The sequence below is a fragment of the Falco biarmicus genome, chromosome 2, assembly GCF_023638135.1.
Source record: "Falco biarmicus isolate bFalBia1 chromosome 2, bFalBia1.pri, whole genome shotgun sequence".
NCBI classification, from domain to species: domain Eukaryota; kingdom Metazoa; phylum Chordata; class Aves; order Falconiformes; family Falconidae; genus Falco; species Falco biarmicus.
In genome coordinates, this window is record NC_079289.1 from 45,927,401 (window position 1) to 45,945,543 (window position 18,143).

At 44.3% G+C, this 18,143-nt stretch overlaps 2 protein-coding genes across 3 annotated transcripts; one reads left to right on the forward strand and one right to left on the reverse strand.

The window, feature by feature from the left end:
- Positions 1–229: 229 nt before the first annotated feature.
- ACOD1 (aconitate decarboxylase 1) lies at positions 230–7,958 on the forward strand. Its single transcript, XM_056329123.1, has 5 exons — positions 230–652; positions 2,269–2,430; positions 3,512–3,601; positions 5,451–5,656; positions 6,493–7,958. Exons 1-5 carry the CDS (start codon positions 641–643, stop codon positions 7,445–7,447), a joined length of 1,425 nt encoding a protein of 474 aa, XP_056185098.1. The 5' UTR covers positions 230–640; the 3' UTR covers positions 7,448–7,958.
- A 1,169-nt stretch (positions 7,959–9,127) lies between these two features.
- LOC130144888 (glutamine amidotransferase-like class 1 domain-containing protein 3, mitochondrial) lies at positions 9,128–17,868 on the reverse strand. Of its 2 annotated transcripts, XM_056329124.1 has the most exons (6): positions 17,813–17,868; positions 16,512–16,523; positions 15,782–15,905; positions 12,853–13,024; positions 10,735–10,939; positions 9,128–9,422 (listed from the first exon to the last, which is right to left on the reverse strand). In XM_056329124.1, the coding sequence occupies exons 1-6, from the start codon at positions 17,866–17,868 to the stop codon at positions 9,230–9,232; spliced, it is 762 nt and encodes a 253-aa protein (XP_056185099.1). In that variant the 3' UTR covers positions 9,128–9,229. The 2 variants fall into 2 exon arrangements, with proteins under 2 accessions (XP_056185099.1, XP_056185100.1); XM_056329125.1 differs by lacking the exons at positions 15,782–15,905; positions 16,512–16,523; positions 17,813–17,868 and adding an exon at positions 14,342–14,523.
- Positions 17,869–18,143: the final 275 nt, after the last annotated feature.

Genomic DNA, 18,143 nt, shown 5'->3' on the forward strand with positions numbered 1-18,143 from the left:
AGAAATCATGGCCTCACATAGTGATTCACACTGTTAAAACACTACTAAATGCCAAGAGCTGCCTTAATGCAACTTATGGTCTGAAATTCACATTTCCTATGTCTGAATTGTATGTATTATAGAGGACACATACAGTGAAAGAAGAAAAAAAACCCAAACCAAAACAAGAGGTTGTTTAAGTTAAAACAGCCTTTGCCATCCTGTACTGGGTTGACAGCTCTTCCAGCCAGTGGAGTTATCCAGGGACTACTGCCATTCCCCAAGGTCAGCCTGACACACCTGATCACCTCTTCTCTCCATGCTACCAAATGTGAGACACTTAAATTAATAGATCAGCTTCTATCTGGTAATAAAATATCACATATATCCATTTACATGACATGTGAACCTGACTGACGGAATCCTATCACATGTGTCCCAGCAGTTTGTAGTACAGTTAGTCAGAGGAAAATTGAAAGTGAAGAAAAAGGAACATTTCCAGGCTGAGGAGGAAATGGGTAAGATGTTGAGCAAGAAAAAAGGCCTAATATTTCTTCCCCCGCCCCAGACATATGCACATAAATAAAGAGCGATTTCCCCTGCTCACTGGCTGTCACTTGCCTGCTGCATCTCTCTTGGGACCTCGAGCCATCCCTCCAAGATGTGGGCAAAGGTACTGTCTTGTTTCTTTGCACTGTAAGATGCACTTTTCTGCTTAAGCTTTTGTATCATCACTCTGTATGTTTCAGCAGGTGTACATCACACCATGGGATGTGTGGTTCACCTGCTTTAAACAACTTGTGTTCCTCAAGATAGTCCTAATGCTTTAGTACAAAGCTGAGTGAGAAACTTCTCTGAAATAAAGGGTACAATTCTGGTCACCATTGTTAGAAAAGAGTAATCCAATGTGAAAAACACAATGAAAAGCTACTGGCATAGTGGGGGTGAACCTGTATAATAAAGGAGGAGAGAGCAGCACAGCTTGTTTAACTTAGCAAAATTAAGGCCAAGCGTAAATATCATCACTCTGTGTGGATATGTGCAGGGGAGTAGAGGAAGGGGAAGGACAAGGGGAAATGGAAGGAGAGAATTTCCAAAGAGAGGGGGACGTTCAGAGCTATGTTCAGTAATGCCAGTATAAAAAAAAAAAAGCAAGTGTGTGTATAGACTGGTTGAAAATAATATATACTTTATAGGGGAAAGTTTCTAACGGTCAGAGAAGGGAAGGTCTAGATTAGTTTCTAATAGAGATATTAACAGCAGCTAACAACTGCAGCCAAGAAGCAGACTGAATCTGAATAATCATAGCATAGAATGGTTTGGGTTGGAAAGGACCTTAAAGATCACCTAGTTCCAATACACTGCCACGGGCAGGGACACCTTCCACCAGACCAGGTTGCTCAAAGTCCCATCCAGCCTGGCCTTGAGCACTGCCAGGGATGGGGCATCCACAGCTTCTTTGGGCAGCCTGTGCCAGTGCTTCACCACCCTCACAGTGAAGGATTTCTTCCTAATAACTAATCTAAATCTAAATCTAATGGGTCAATGCTCAACAGGAAAGCAAAAATAAAAAATTAGAAATATAATTCCCAGATCAGTGGGAGCCAGGAACAAGGAGCCACTGCTTTTCAAAGAGGTGAGAGCTCGTCTTGGAGAAAAGCTCAAACTCCAGCTGAGCATGAATTCTATGGGAGCTGGGAGATAGGAGCAAGGGGTGCAAGGTAGAGCTGCCAAGCTCAGCAAGATTTGGGGTAGTAAGTCTGCTACTCAGGGAAATTAAATCTTGCCTCCTTGTGTGGTAGTGGCTGCACTGGATTGAAATGACACTTTCCCACTGATTTCAATAGCAATAAATAGGTGCCATGGAAAGCTAGATTTTTTTGCTTCTCTTTTTTTTATATATGTGTGTGCGTGTGTGTGTAGAGATATAGCTATAAATACAGTTACAGATATCTTGTGGTGTTACATCACCTGCAGTGCTTACCCTCAAGGACTCAAGTCAGGGAGGAAGCAGCAGAAATACAGAACAGGCAAGGACACTGATGAAAGTATAAATAAAATATAAATAACTGTGGTATTTCTGGGAATAAAAAGAGGAAGAATGTAAAACTTAGTTTTGCTGATGCAATTCATGTAAGCAGGGGCAGGGCAACAGAAATGGCCAGCATGCTAAGCAGTAGCCCAAAAGTGAAAGAAAAAGAAAAAAAAAAAAAAGGGAAAAAAAGAGTTTTCTTTACATGAAGAGAAATATCTACTTCCTCTTTTGTTGGTTTTTTTTCCCCCTCCCAGACAATTACGGGAAATTTTGCTAATGTCATTTATGGTTTGAATGCAAACCACTTCACAGACCAAGTCATTCAGAGAAGTAAGCGAATGATTCTGGATACTCTTGGAGTGGGGCTTCTGGGTACCAGCACTGAGGTCTGCCACAAAGTGACACAGTACAGCAAGGTAAGTGTGACAATCATAGCTTACCCTAAGGTTTAGCTTTCAGAAAAGCAAGGGAAAACTTAGGTTATAAGGGGAAACTTTGTCATGGTGAAATTCTTTTGGAGATGGGAAGAGAGAGACAGTGTTATTCCCACTGGAGACAGGGAAACTTCATTGCTCGAGTTACTTTTCACTCTGGATGGGAAGAAGTCTGTGTAAGAGACTGGATGCTAAGATCCCCCACTGCAAACACAGTTAATTAAGGATGCTTTCTTTTCTTTCACCTGTAAGATTTTATTAAAAACATCCACATAGTAAACATCCCATATCACCAGACTTTCAAAATTAAGGAACTGTTAAAAGGATGGAGAGTTAGTAGCGGGTTACTTCCAATCCATAAAACATAATTGTTTTCTGATGTACATTGATCATATTTCCCCTCCACTCTTGCTCTCTTTAAGTTAGAGAAGTACTTGACCCTGAGAAGAAGCCTTCCCAACACAGTGCATCAATGAAGAGTTCATCCCACTGTTTTATCGGTCAGATCTGCCCGGTTGCACTCAGGCTCCAGAGCTCTGTGCACTAGTAAGACTCTGCACAGAGATTCCCCCCTTCCCAAACCCTGGTAGTTTATGCCCTTTTATTTCATTCCTTAAAGATCCCTTCATTGGCTAGAAGATCTGCTCAGCAAAAGGAAAGGAACAGCACCCTTTAGAGCGTGGAGATACCAGTTCTAGGAGGCCATGTATCATTTAATCATGGTCTTAGTAAAATGTAGAAAAGCAGAACCATTAACTGGAGATCTTCCCCAAGAAGGTGATGACAGTTCTGAGGGAACTGCTGATGGGTGGTGAGAAGGCCAGAGGCTGTGTGAAGGTATTGAATGGCCAGATGGATGGTGTTGGTCTGTCCCCTGAGGTCTGTTTGGGCAGAAAGGGACATAAGCCAACAGGAAACCAAATTTCTTTTCATACTTTCTGAAAGAACAATATAACATTTGGGTCCCAAGAGGGTATGGTCTGATCTGAGTTACATCAGGTATACAGCGCACATTTATTCTTGGGTTCAGGACTTTGAATTAATTGATGTCAATTTGTTTCAGATCTACAGCTCAGATATATCCAGTACCATCTGGGGCCACTTGGATTTCCGACTGCCTCCTCTGTATGCAGCCTTTGTGAATGGAGTGGCTGTAAGGGATGCTCTTTCATTTGCTCTTAAATCACACTAACTGATGCCATTCTTGCTCTAGAGAGAACAGAATGCTCCTAAAATCTTAGTTTGCTTTATTCTTCTGCCTGAAGCCTGCTACAAAATTTTCCTAGACTGTTCTCTTAATGTGTTTCAACTTTCTCCCAATGAGGCCAAGCTCAAGGTATGATATACATCTGATCCAACTCAACAGCATCCCTTACCTTAAATGTGGGACATGGGGCTGTTTTCAAAGGTCAGAACTCTACAGCTTGTTACAACTTTGCTACAGCTGCATTACAAAGAGGTACTCTTGCTCTCACTGATTTCACTGGGATCCAAATTTCATGCCAGCTGGCGAAGTATAGTTACAGAAAAACACAGATATAGACAGACGCACATATATATACATACACACATACAATATCAGAAGGCAATTTAATCTTCAGTTACACAGTTTTCAAAAGCCAATTATATATTTTGGACACATACTTTGTCATTAAAGCAATAGCTGACTCCCCAGGCATTTGTCTAAATTCTAAAAGCTGAAACCATTTGAAATTGAAAGATGCACAAGAGGTGGGGTAGACAAATTTGGCAATTATGCAAAACTAGGGAAGGTGACCAACCAAGGAAATGCTAATATTAAGCCTATCTAAATTAGTGTGACAACAGGATCAGAGGTCCAATTTGACACCTCATTTCCAATGTAGAGAAAATTACCTTGGAAATGAGATCTGGTACCTCTCAGCTCCTAGCAGTCCATGTAATATTCAAATCTGGCTGTTAGCATGTATATGATCATCTCAGTTTATGTCTCAGTCACACATCAATTCTAAGCACTTATTGATGACACCAGGAATGCAGCTTACCCAGTATTGGGCACAACTTTTGTCATCCTGCAGTGCAGAACAGCTTCCCAGCTGGCATCAAAGTTTTTCAAGGCAGGGACTGGGGAGCCTGACCACCTTCCCAGTTTGCTCTGAAGTAAGACATGGGTGAACAGGCATGAAAGTTCAGCTTTTGAAGCTTTATTGTATTATTAAAAATGCTGTCTGTCCCTGATGTTCTCAAGTTCTTGGGGGTTCTCGAAACTTGGCAGGGGGGAGGGTGGTATTGGCACAGTGTGACCAGCAGTACATTGCAGACACTCACTGGACTGCTGGGAGCAGTCTTCTATCAAAACAGCAGCTCTATGCCATGCAGGGAATGCCCAAAATCTGCCTGAGCACCTGGGCTCTGGGCATGGGAAGGAGGCAGCATCTCTCTGGATACTCTCAAGGGCTAATCAGCTTGTCCCAGTTTTAAGAATGTAGTTTTCTCCTATTCCCAGCAACCCCAGGGACTCTAGTTCCTCATATGATAGGTCTTGTTCCAATGTGCTGAAAATTCAGGATAAAGCCTTGTGTACATTGGCAGGCTGGTGCCTTCTGCCAGTGGATGGTTGCACTAGAGAAGTTCTGATGATACAGCTTTCAGTTAGCAGTAGGGATTCGACTGCTACAGTTTTAATGGTGGGAGCCCAAACAGCAGCATCAGTTGCAGTGCTGGGGAAGTGATTTCATTATGTTACACATAGTAAACATATACTGTTGTGGGTGAAGTGAAAATTCACTTGAAATAGAATGATACTCCTTTGAGGCAAGATTTGTATTGCATCGCTGCATCTCACGGAGCCATGTTAGCAGTAAAGGTCTTAAAAAGAAAAACTTTTGAAGTTTTGTTTTCTAAGGAATATCTAGTTCTTCAGTCCTTTTTCATACCAGTTACAGGAGTTTCATTTGGCTGAGCCAATCTTGCCATGTCAGAGTTTATTTCTGATGACAAGTCAAGGCTTCTCTTTCCATTAGGTACACTCAATGGATTTTGATGACACGTGGCACCCAGCCACACACCCATCTGGGGCTGTGCTCCCTGCCGTGATTGCACTCGCCGAGGCCTTCCCTCCGAAGAAAAAAATCTCAGGTCTTGATCTGCTCTTAGCTTTCAACGTGGGAATCGAAGTGCAAGGCAGGCTGCTGCACTTCTCCAATGAAGCCAGGAATATTCCAAAAAGGTACATAGAAATGCTTCAAGTAGAAAGCCGAGTGGAAGGGTTTTTTTCTTGGTGTTAGTACACTTAATTAAGTGCCAGTTAAAATATAAATGGCACAGTTAATCATATTTTCTGTTGTCTGCAAAATTAGGTTCATCTTAAATATAGATTTACATGACTGCTTAAGGCTTAGCTAATAAATTTGTGAAAGCATTGATCATTTTACAAGAAGGAGGTGATTACCTTCCTATTTACTAAAAATACTAAAAACAGCAGCAAAAGGGCAACGTTTAACAGCAGATACAATCATGTGTCACTTGCAAACTGGCTTGCTCTCGGCAGACAGGCGTCACTGGTGCTGGGCCCAGAGCAGAGCCCAAGACGATGGGGTGTGCTTAGGGGAAAGCCTAGAAGTGTGGGATTGGCTAGATGTCTTCTTGCTATTTTCTGTGCATTCCTTCTACCAGTTTTGCAAAACTAGTTCAGAATTAGAAAACTTGCCTCCCCTAACGTGTAATTTATAGATGGCTGTAGATTATTTACAGATAATTTACAGACGACTATGAACTGTGGTGGTTTTGCCACTATTCTGTTCAGTATGCCTTGAACTATGAGCAGTTCTAACATTTCAGTTGCTTTCTGCGGAGGAACTATGGTAAGCAGCGCTATTGCAGTTTAACTTGCTCCTGGGGAAAAGCAACATCTTTTTGTGTTAGGACCACACATGAATTCGGGATGTATGTTTCTTTATGATCCAATCTGTCTTCCACAGCAGTGGAAGGAAATGTGAGCTTGTGTATATACTGAATTCAGATGACTTTTTGAAATATGGTAAGGAAGATATTTTGTTTCCTCAGGTTCCACCCACCGACTGTGGTTGGTACAATGGGGAGTGCAGCAGCTTGTGCCAAACTGCTAGCTCTTGACCAGCTGAAATGTAAAAACGCCTTGGCTATTGCTGCCTCCTATGCAGGTGCCCCACTGGCTAATGCAGCAACCCAAACGAAGCCACTCCATGTTGGCAATGCTGCCAAGCATGGACTGGAAGCAGCTTGCTTGGCATCACAGGGCCTTCAAGGAAACAAACAGATCTTGGACATGGAGTCAGGGATAGGGGCCTTTTATACAGATTACAACCCACAGACTCTGCCAACCTTGCAGTCCTATCCCTGGCTGTTGGGCCAGCAAGATGTGGCCATCAAACGCTTTCCTGCTCATCTTGGAACGCACTGGGTGGCTGATGCAGCATCTTCTGTTAGGAGGAAGCTTGTGGAGAGCAGTGACAACTTGCTCCCCCTTGATAAAATAGAGAAAGTCACTCTCAAAGTCCCAGAAGTCAAATATGTGAACAGACCCAGCCCTACTTCAGAGCATGAAGCTCGACACTCCTTCCAGTTTGTTGCATGCTCTGCTTTGCTAGATGGCACCATGTCAGTCCAGTCCTTCACCAGTGAGAACATTCACCGGCCAGCCTTGCAGGAGCTCCTCTGCAAAACACAGCTGGAGCACCCTTCTGATAACACACCTAGCTTTGAGAGTCTTTACTGCGAAGTGAGTGTCACGCTTCGGGACAACACCACGATCAGTGACCGCTGCAATACATTCTACGGACACTGGAGGAAACCTCTGAAAAAGGAGGACTTGGAGAAAAAGTTTCAATCCAATGCCTCCACTGTCCTGCCTGCAGAAGCCACAGAAGGCATTATAGAGACTGTGTACAATCTGGAGAAAGTAGAGGACTGTTCTGTATTAAGTAGATTTTTATCAGGACAGTCAGCTAGAGAGCCTTCGCAGAAGCTGTGCTTCCTTTGAATGTTCCGACAGCTGGATGCTGTTCACAAAGCAGACACCAAACTCAGGACAAACTCTTACTTAGCGACTCAAGCACTTTTAATTGGACTACTGTAACACAAGAGCCATGTTCAGTCCAGTATTGTGGGTTTTGACTAAGTAAATACCTTAGCAATTATGTGCACAGCACAGGCTGAACAGAAGATCCATACTGGCACAGACGACTTGGATTATCTTTATACCTCTAGAAACAGAGCACTGCTTCCACGCAACACAAAAATTTCCCTGCTCTTCTGCCAAAAATATCTGTATGTCCTGCTTCCACTAATTAACTCCACAAAGAAAATCCAAATTCTGGAGGAGTATGGAAATGCTGTCTCCATCACTGTGAGAAGGCCAGCAAATATAAGTTTTTATATATTTACCTCTGTAGATTTAGCTCTGAAGCCTCCTTGAAGATGACACCCGCTACGTCTGAGCTTTGAAGTTTGTGCTAAAATAAATGTGTGCTAAAATAAATGTGCCACACAGAGCCGTAGCACTTGATATTCTGTAACATGTCAGATTTTGCTGTAAGGATTGGTCTGGCATTGATGAGGTAAAGGTTAGCGCCCTTCCTGATCATGCCAGCTGCTGAGCAAGAGGGAAAACTCAACACTCCCCATCATAAAAGCAGTTATGTCACAGTTCCATCTTTTCACTGCTCTGTGGTACAGGTTTGTTCCTGCTGTATTCCTGCTCCAGTTACAAGGCACTCGCTCAGCAAGACATGATTAGCACTAACGAGCAATGACACGTTCAGATTATTACTTCAGGCACTGCAAAGCATGAGCTACAGTACACTCGTGATGAGTGACAGAGACCTGTGAGCATCAGAATGCTTCTTACGGGGAGACAATTAAGTGTCCAAAGTGACAATCAACGTACCTTGATAATGAATTCTGGGAAATTTTAGTTCCTTCAGGAGTACAAAGCTGTGCCAGACTGCGCTTCTAAGAAAGGCTGACAACCTTTGTTTACATTTGGAAGATCACAGCACGTGTTCTAACATACATAAAACATACCTCCCTTAGGGCACCAAATTACATACGCAAAAGATCACAAAATAAAGATAATTCATTTTACTAAAAACTCACATTATTTATTAGAGCAAACCTGTGTATTTTCCACATACAAGGTATCCATTTGTGCTTAAGCCTCTGACTCTTGGTTTACAAAAAGTTGGTTTACCTAGAGGGCTCTGCAAAAATTTCAGAAGTCCATTAGTTACACTTGCTTAAAGATTTGCAAGGGAAGGAAAAAAAAAAACCAAACAACAAACCAACTAATAACCACATTCTTTTCTTTTTCCCTTCTGATTAGAAAGTAGAATTTAATTACCTATACTGAAGGTATACAGACTCATTTACAGCTATTTCATCTGTAATTATAGCTGGATAGGTAACACCAAATGTGAATTACTGATAACCATTAGTGATGTGATAAAACCCCATTGGACAAGGAGCGTTGCTGCACTATTTTATCAAGACTGAATATATTCAGATTCATGAGAAAAAAAAAGCAGAACACGCCCACCACAGCAACCTTCAACACATGCTTTCTATTTTAAAAGAGAAATAAATAGGATAAACTTAGCAATAACCATTTGAAGTACTACAGATTAAAAAAAAAAAACAAAACCAGAAAACCACACCAAGAACCGTGAATTTTAGCAGTTGCATTATTTTATTAATACAATCAAAGGAAGCTAAAAGCTTACGCTTAGTTAATTTGATTTCCTCATAGAAGTCTGTACTCTTCCAGTCAGGCAAGTTTCAGGACTTCTTGCACCATTGTTCCAATTCCATCAAAGATTTCATGCAGAGGAGCCTTGCACATGAAAGCACAGGTAGTAACTATTTTATTGGCTTTATCCACATGGGATTCATTTACATTTTTGCAAATGTGCTTACATCCAAGCTCTGCTATAGCAGATGCCGTTTCAGCATCAGGAAATCTGTAAATAAAAAGACTGTAATTAACATAAAGAGATGATACGGTCATAAAGTTCTGCCAACATAACTTGAATGAGAGAACTATAGTAATATTTAAGTGACTCTTTAGTTGAAGGTGACAAAGGAGTCAGACTGCCACTGTCAGGTTCTCCCATCCCCTACGGACACAAGTGATCTGATCTCTTTGAAAACAAGGTCTGAAATGCAAAGCCACGGTAATTCAGAAAGTACATTTCTGGTTTTAACCTTTCAGTAAGTTTACAAGATGATACCAAGTGCAGCCATAGCTGATCCTCAGAAGTCTGAGATATGTCAGCTGAACTTGCAGAAATGTTAGACCTTTTCCAACACCAGAATTCCACTGGGATTCTGCAGAGATTTTTTTATTTTTTTTTCCTGAGGATAAGGGAGGAACAAATGCGATCCCTCACTACTGCTGTTGCTATGAAATTCCACTCAGGAGTTACCAGGAGTGTACAATCCTTGAAGCAGCACTGACTTCTGCCAGGCCCTTTTCTCACCTGCCTCCCCTAAACTGGCCCCAAACCACTACCACCAGAAAAACTTCATTAAAACACCCTGAGCTGACAAAAGCCCACAGATGCAAGCTAAACAACCACTCAAATTACCACAAATTTTTGAATGCCAGCCGGACAGATGCCTGTTCTTCATTTGCACGTTTGTAATATGAACCATGGCCTTCAAAGGCACTGGGTAAGCAAATTCTGTATCTCACTTAGTGTAAGCTAAAATCTATCACTTAATTACCATGAATGTAATGTGAAAAAATAACTTTATATCCTTGGTCACCGGTGCATTTGCACAGCAGTGATTCTGTAAAAGTCACTTTGTTCTGTCACTTTTAGGGCTGACAGATGCCACATCCAGTGACTCATTAGCACACACACTGTACAATAAAGCCAGTGCAGGAACCCATGTCACCTTTGGCGGCTCAGAGCAATGGCTTAGGCAAGAGATAAGGCTATCTAAAATTTTCAGACTATTAGTTGTACTGTGTCTGTGTCTGTTGGTATTATACAACATATCACAGACCAATATATTTCTGAATTTAGGGATAAACTGTTCCTGTGTACTAGCACATAAGTCACCTGACCTCATGGATTCTGTCTGCCTGCCCTAAGAGCTCTGTGCCTACCACTATTATGCAAGTGAAAACTTGACGTAAGTGAAAAATGTCACTAATAAGTTACCCAAGGTTTACTGGCACCAGAGACCTCAGACTTTTGCACAGAAGACTGGCCATTTCCTAATCCTAATTCCCATATAAATTATCTTCATCCATTTTCTTCTTACCTTCCATCTACATTTTTATCTTGGCCGACTGTAACTTCACAACCAGGAAAGACTTTAGCTGCCAGAACTGGTGATATACAGCACAAACCAATGGGCTTTTTAGCACTGTGGAAAGCTTGGAGTGTGGAGTTTACATGTTCATTGACAGTACAGTTCTTGCCATCTGTAGCCCAGGAACACAGGTTCTTTGCTACACCAAAACCACCTAAAAAAAAAACAACCAAAAACCCATACCAAAAACAGAACAACCCCAAAAGCTCAAATGTAAGACATCACTAAAACGCATCACATTCAATATCAGACACAAGTTCTCATTTTTTTACAACATAATCTTGGCAGACGTAGGAATGTTAAGTTGCTATACTGACGGTTTTCAGCACGTGAAACATGATGAGTTTACGACGTTAAAAGTTCAACTGCACACTTTCTATACCACGTATGCTACACAGGCCAGAAAGCTTAATCTTGCTTCAATAACCAACAAACAGACAAATAGAAAACCTCACATCCATTTGCTAGTCACTGGAAAAGCTGCACCATCTGATATGCACCCCTCAATAAGCAAGAGAGAGGTAAGAAGAAAGACCAATGATAACTGAAAGTGATAACAAAAAGTATAAGAGCGTAATTCATGAGGCTAATGCAAACAGTGATTTGACCCTCTACAGTAATTCATTCTCAAGTTTTAGTTCTATACTTCAGCAATTAATAGAGTTTTTTTCCTCCCCTCAAATGATTTATGGACTTAAAAAAAAAGCCCCAAAAGTTTAACACAATAAGAACAAAATGGATATTACATAAAAAGGCAATGATAACATGCGATATTCTGAGACATACCACTCGTGAATGGTAACATAATTTCCTATTAAAAATAATGCTGGATGTGTCTTCCTAGAAATTAGTTATAACAATCCTTTACTTGCATTTAATCTTCATTTAAATGTACAAGCATATTATATTTTACAGCACCTGCATTTGCTGGATTTATAACCATCAAAATAGTCAAATTAAGAAGGTTATTAGTGTAACCATCCATTATACTTGATTCCTTACGGAATGTGCACAACATCAACTTTTCTACAATAAACAAACAGAAATTTCCACAAGTACTTCAATGAACAACATCAAGAAGCTTTGCATTTTTAATATTTTTCCTTTCACTCTTTGCTCACTTTCAAGTGTTATCTGGAATCTCTGAGGTAAGATTTTAATTTTCAAACTTAATAGGTTTCATTTCCCTCTAACAGTTATTACAGCAACCCCCCTGAGCCTGGGTTATAACAGCATGAAATTAACGTGGAAAATATTTGCTAGGCTCTACTCCCTGATCAGCTCTGATGTCACCCACGCGTTTTAGTGCTGGAAGTGTTTCTCCACGTTATACAGCCACCCTCTGCTGGCCTTACAACAAAAGACAGCGTAACAAAATTAACAGCGGGCACAGCCGTGAAGGCCGTCTTCAGCAGTACTATGAATACTCTGGAAACTGGTCTTCAGCGTCACAGTTGCCTCGTAACGCTTTGGCTTCTTCATTTCTAAAGTGATTACAATTACCTCTGTCTGAAAGGCAATTTTGTGGTCTATAAATAAAAAATTATCCATAAACATGTTTAGTATAACTTAATCAGCAGCAAACCAGATACATAATTAAAACAAAATGTACTCACATCTGACAGCGAATATAATCTATTTGGCAACCTGCTATACTGCCAACAATTTCAGAGGCCCTAAAACTAAGACACTGCCATGTCATATCAGGTTTGGGCCCTACTTTTGTACTCTGGTCAGTGTTCTTGTCCACAAAGAGGCACTGAAGTTTTCACAATCCTTAGAAAGAAGGAATAGTGTGATGTATAATTTGACACCACAAGAACGCTCTGGCATTTTAAATTAATAAACTATAAATTAATAAATAAACTGAGATGACCTGCCAGCCCATAAGAGCTTCCTAAAACATCTTCTCATCCTCAAAAGAAAGTAAAAGAAAACACCCACATACATCTCAAATTCAAGATGTAATTTATTCTCCAAATCGATTTAAAAATAAAAAAATAGCAGAAGCAAACCAGTTATTTGCAATTGAAAAAAACCCCACAATTTTCTTTTAAAAGCACCTACCAGGGAAAATGACTGCATCAAATTCACTAGCTTTCAGTTCAGCCAAATCCTGAATATTTCCTCTTGCCAATCTCGCACTTTCAACTAACACATTTCTCTTCTCTTCTGTTGGACTTCCTTTCAGGTGATTGACTACATCCTTTTGCTCAATATTGGGGGCAAATATCTTCACCTAGAACACAGAGACGAAGCAATTTTGTGAGTTTAAACAGAACTCATGCAGCCTGGTCACAAGAAAGATCATTTAATGAAATCAGGTTTTGTTCCTGAAGTCTCTTATCCAAGAGAAGTGGATTCCACAGGATGGATCTATCACATTAAATATCTGAAGTGACAGGTGGCATATTAGGACAGGTAAATCTAGTCATCCTCCCCATCCTATTCCTACAGCCTTTAGACAGAACTGCATTCTTGGCCAGCATTAAGCTTACCGACTTTGCTATGGCCTGCATTCCCTCTGCAGGTAACCCCAAGGACAAACAGAGCACTGTAATTTGTACCAGCAGCCTGACTGGACACACAGCTGAGTCTGAAGAAAGGCTACTCTTAACTATTATGGGACCAGAGTGCTAAAAAAGTTTTACAAAAAAAGTTTAAAAGATACAGATGCAAACCTTACAGCCATTTCCAGTGCAGACATTAGAGCTACTCGCTTTCCTAAGACACTGGTAGCAGGAAGGAAGAGCAAAACACGGAATAACATATTTTGATTAGGCACAATAGGGGAAAGCTGCATTAAAATGTCAAGCAAGCTCTGTGAAAGCTGTACCGCAAAGGCTGTCTTCACGTATCTGTTTTAAAGTTTGCCTGGCAGGCTTCTCAGCGCTCGCCACTTTAGTTCTCTTTAGAGAGGGCAGTTTCGTGCTAAATGTGGAGGTGCCGTTGTTACCGTCAGACACCCCTGTGCCGCTACACCCAGACACCCGCAGCCACGGGCACGACCCAGGCACACCCCACACCCTGGTCCGGGCTTCCCAGGGACTCCCCGTTACCGAAAAAGCCCAGAAACAGCTGGCACAAAACAAGCAGGTGAACCCGAGCGAGGGCGAGCGCCGGCCTTCCGCAGAACCGGCTGGACAGCAGAGCCGGCACGTTAACCGGGCCCCATCCCCGGCTCGGCGCAGCCTGGGGCGGGGGCGGGCAGCGGGCTGGGCCTCCTGCCGCTCCGCACGGCCGGCTGCCGCCCGCCGCCCCTGCCCGGGGACACTCACGTCTCGGGGAGGGGTATAAATACAGAAAAGGGAGGGGGTAAGATAAGGAGGGAGAGTACGGCTGAACAGACTTAGTGGCGTGCAGTGGTGAGAAGCGGGAGGAGCTCGGGTCCCACAAACCGTGGCCAGCGCCGGGCTTCGGCACAGGGCCTCGGCGGGGAGGGACGCAAAGAGATGGGGAGACGAACCCGGCCGCCCGCCGGGGAGCCTGTCGCACCCGGCTCCGCACAGCCGCCGCAGGGGGGCCGGGAGCCGGGCCCCGCCTGGCCGCCCCCTACCTCCGCGCCGCCGCGGCTGAGGTGCACCAGCGCCGCCGCGGCCTCGTGAATCTCGCTGCCATCGAAGACGCCGCAGCCGGCCAGAACCACGGCCACCCGCTTGCCCATGGCGGCCGCTGCCGAGCCCGGCTGCAGCCTGCTCACGCCACCGAACCCGGGCACCGCAGCACCCTCCCTCCTCCTCCTTCCTCCTGCTGCGCCTGCGCCGCTGGGCCCTGGCCCGGGCTCCGCGGCCTGCCCCCGGGCTGGCGGGGCCGCAGCCGCACCGTCCGCGGGCAGTTTTTCACGAGGTGCTCTCCCTCCTGCTTACAAAATGTGGGTGGGAATGAGTTTTAAACGTCGCAGAAATCTGGGGGGAAAAAGCATGAGACCTGCCTTTAGTTTTAAACGATGCAGGCTCAGGAGTCTTTTTTGGTCTCGTTTCTCGCCCGGCCCTCGAAGTGCTGTTATCTACCCATTGCGTTCCTGCAGCTTGTCTGAGGGCTGCTGTGCCACCAGCAGGGCCTTGCAGAGCCTCAGTGGTGTACCCCTGCAGCTGGTTCTTTGTTTTACACATAGGACTATAATGGTGTAATGAATATACTTTGAAAGCCAAGTGAAGTGGAGTGTGGGTAGAGGCCAGCGGTACTGATGGGCCCTGATGCTGTTTGTTTCCATGATAACCTTACTCGACAGACCCACACACATCTTTTGGCTCCCTTAACCTCATACTGCGTTGTGGGGAGCAGCTTCGTTTTACCAGGAAAACCAGTTTCTTTGGAAAACCAGCCTGCCTTTTCACCTGCTCCCAGCTTAGTCATCAAGGCATTGGCCTAGGAAATCAAGAGTTTCCTTGGCCCAAGGCAGCATTCACCTGTAGTCCCCTTCTTACACACACATGCCACGCCAGAGACCAGTTCTAGTCAATTTTAGCAAGATCTCTCAGCTCTCGGTCCTTCATTTTTCGTGGGCTGCTTCTCTTACAAGAAGAAACTTGGGCTTAATAATGAAAACATACACTTTTACGGGACCAGAGGGCTGAAAAGCTAGATTTTGTAGAAAAATGAGAGTGTCTTCAAAAAATCTGGAGCATGAGGGTTCTGCAGGGGACCCAACAGTGCATCAGCTGGGAAGCGCAAAAATGGCATATGAAAGCAAAGTCTCTGTAGCAAAATGCATTCAGCTATATACTGAGAGGTCAGGAGGCTGTGTGGGATAATGGATAGGGAGACTCTTGGACAGGAAAGGGCCAAGATAGGGAAACTCCCTGCTTAAAGGCAGACTGCTGTCTGCTGGGCAATCTTTGCTCCAAATGAATGTAGGGCTACAGCTCGGACTCCACCACAGCTCGCACTCTGTCTCTCAGGATTAAGAGCTGGACTGCAGTGCAGCTGCAGTTCATAATGCCCACAAGTGCTCAAAATGCTTGAGTTAGAGCTCTGTACAGCACCAAATCTTCACCTTACTCTCCAGATTGAGTAGGACCCCAGGGAAATTCCAGTGGAGCCATCTCAACCCAGAGAAATACAAAATATGTTTGGTGAGAGTGGAGTGGCAGTTCAGCATTCTTACTGGCATGGGACTCCTTAGGCGCATATGTAGGAGAGTGGGAAGGCTGGGTTGGGGATCAGGGACCTGAGAGTCTCCAGAATCCCACTAGAGTCCTCCTCAAGCTTGAATGCTAGGAGGATGCTGCTGTCTGGAAGGAGCTTCATTTCAGTGCATGTTTGGAGATACGAGCAGAGTCCCAGACTCCCCTGTGTGTTAGAGCCAGGGTTAATGTTAGAGCTAGGGAACTGAGCACCTTCAGAGCTAGAATTCCCCGCTTCTTTCTGTCCTGACTTACTGGCTAGTACTGTTCCTGGGTGGATCTGAATTGTCAGTAACCTCATCTCTAGCCTTGCTTCTGGTCCTGTCCCTTGGGTGGACCTCAGACTCACATTACAGGTAGCCCTTTTTCCTGGATGGACCTTGGACTTGATTGGGATTCCAATTCCCATCCCACTTCAGGTTCCCCCATGTCACATCTCTGTGACACCTCCATAACTGACCTGGCTCTGTTCCATGGTCTAGCTCCAGCTTGCTTATGCCATCTCCTGGCTTTGTGATCTTATCATGGCCCTCTGTATCTGCCTTAGGTCCATATTTTCATCCCAGGTCATGGCACATCCTTGCCCTGGCTCTGCATCACCCTGAAGTAGCCCTGTGATGACTCTTCTCTGGCCTGGGCCCACAAAAGCAAGTAGCAACAGGAGCATTTCACAAGCAGTACACCTCTGAAACCAGATCTTTGCAAGGTGAGAGTACAAACCCTGATGGGAGAAGAAGCTGCTGTGAAGGCCCAGAGTGCACTAGTAGCCCTATGATTACGCAGGCTAGCCTCAGCTGTGGCCTCCACCCGCACACCCTCTGGCCACAAACCCATGGGCTGCATGTAAACTTAGGCCTGGATGTCTGGAGATGGTACGAGATATGCTGTAGATGTGCATGTCCAGTCCTGTTTCTTGTCGTCCTGACACACAGGTCTTCCTGCACAGACCGTGAACCTGTGCTACAGGTAGTATTCTGCCTCCTGGATGGAACTTGGACACATCATAGGTAGCCCTGGGCTTGATTCTACCTTGCTGTTTCTGGGGCTGTTGCTGGATCCAGCCACTACTACATACCTGTTCCCATTGAGAAACTGCAGGACTGCAGTGTGGTCATTGATGTCACTGCCCTTGCCTGCACCATGGTCACCTCTGCTCCTGGGTTGTCCTCTCTTGCAAAGCAGCCCTACTCCTGCTGCTCCCTGACACCCCCAGAGATAGCATAAATGACAAAAGTTGCTGCCTGACTTCAGATAAACATCTGGGGAGTGGGGAAGAGGATCCACTGCTATGCAATGTGGCAGCATCAGAGTTAGGGTGCCAGGGCATGGTGAGGGCTGGCTGCTCTCCATGGGGAGCCTAGCATGATAAAAGGACAAGTGGAGGCTCAGTCCCACCCTCCCTGAGCAAGGTGAGCAGGGCAGCTCTGGTGATGGCAATGAAGTTCCACCAAGAGTCCAATCACTAGGCAAGTCCATAGTGATGAGGCAGATCCAAGGCCAAGCTGGGATGTCAGATGCATGAGTCAGGGTCTGCACCCATGGGGGTACATGTCTGGGCCCAGGCGTGGCTGCAGCATAGCTCAGGTGGGAGGCAAGAACCTTAGCTTAAAAGCAGCTCCCCATGAAAGGAGTAGGGAGACCCTGCTGAGGTGTCTCAGCAGAGCAGAAGCAATTTCTGGCTGTCCACACAACAGTTCTTGTCAGACTTTGAGCAACCAGCTACACACCCTGAAGGGGAGAAAGCATGTACTGTTCCCTTCAGGTTTCAAAGGGTTGAATTACAGCTCTGTCCTGGACCCCAAGCCTTTTCCTGCGGCTCAGGATTTGAGAAAGATATTTTCTCTAGTGGAAATCCTGCTCTGAAGGGCCTTAGTTGCCTAACAACATATTCTCATATTGGCTTAAATTTGACTTGAATAGTTCTTTGTATTTCACAGACTGCATCTGGTTGACTCATAAATTTACTGATCTCTACCCTGCAGCAGATACCAGAGAGTCCCTCCTAGCACAAAACTCATGATGAACTTCATTTGCATCCTTATTCCAGCCCTCATTCTATCTCTCAGGCTTCAGCAGAGCCCTCTGGAATTCCAGCTTGGAAATAAATAATTTCCCTCATTTGTCCCCTAAGCTGCTAGACAAAGCAGAAGCTGCCCTGCAGTTCCAAATGCTCACTGAGCTGCACACCTCTCCTGAAGCACAGTCCTCATCCTAGCTCTCAGGGTTAAGGAG

Bases quoted from the DNA above. Each gene is read 5' to 3' on its own strand.
- LOC130144888 (XM_056329124.1), bottom strand. From the start codon at position 17,868: ATGAGTCAACCAGATGCAGTCTGTGAAATACAAAGAACTATTCAAGTC. The intron at 10,940-12,852 runs GTAGGTGCTTTT...TTTTTTTTTTAG, and splicing joins TGATGCAGTCATTTTCCCTG to GTGGTTTTGGTGTAGCAAAG. The intron at 9,423-10,734 runs GTAAGAAGAAAA...TTTTATTTACAG, and splicing joins GATAAAAATGTAGATGGAAG to ATTTCCTGATGCTGAAACGG.
- ACOD1 (XM_056329123.1), top strand. The intron at 2,431-3,511 runs GTAAGTGTGACA...AATTTGTTTCAG, and splicing joins AAGTGACACAGTACAGCAAG to ATCTACAGCTCAGATATATC. The intron at 5,657-6,492 runs GTACATAGAAAT...TTGTTTCCTCAG, and splicing joins GCCAGGAATATTCCAAAAAG to GTTCCACCCACCGACTGTGG.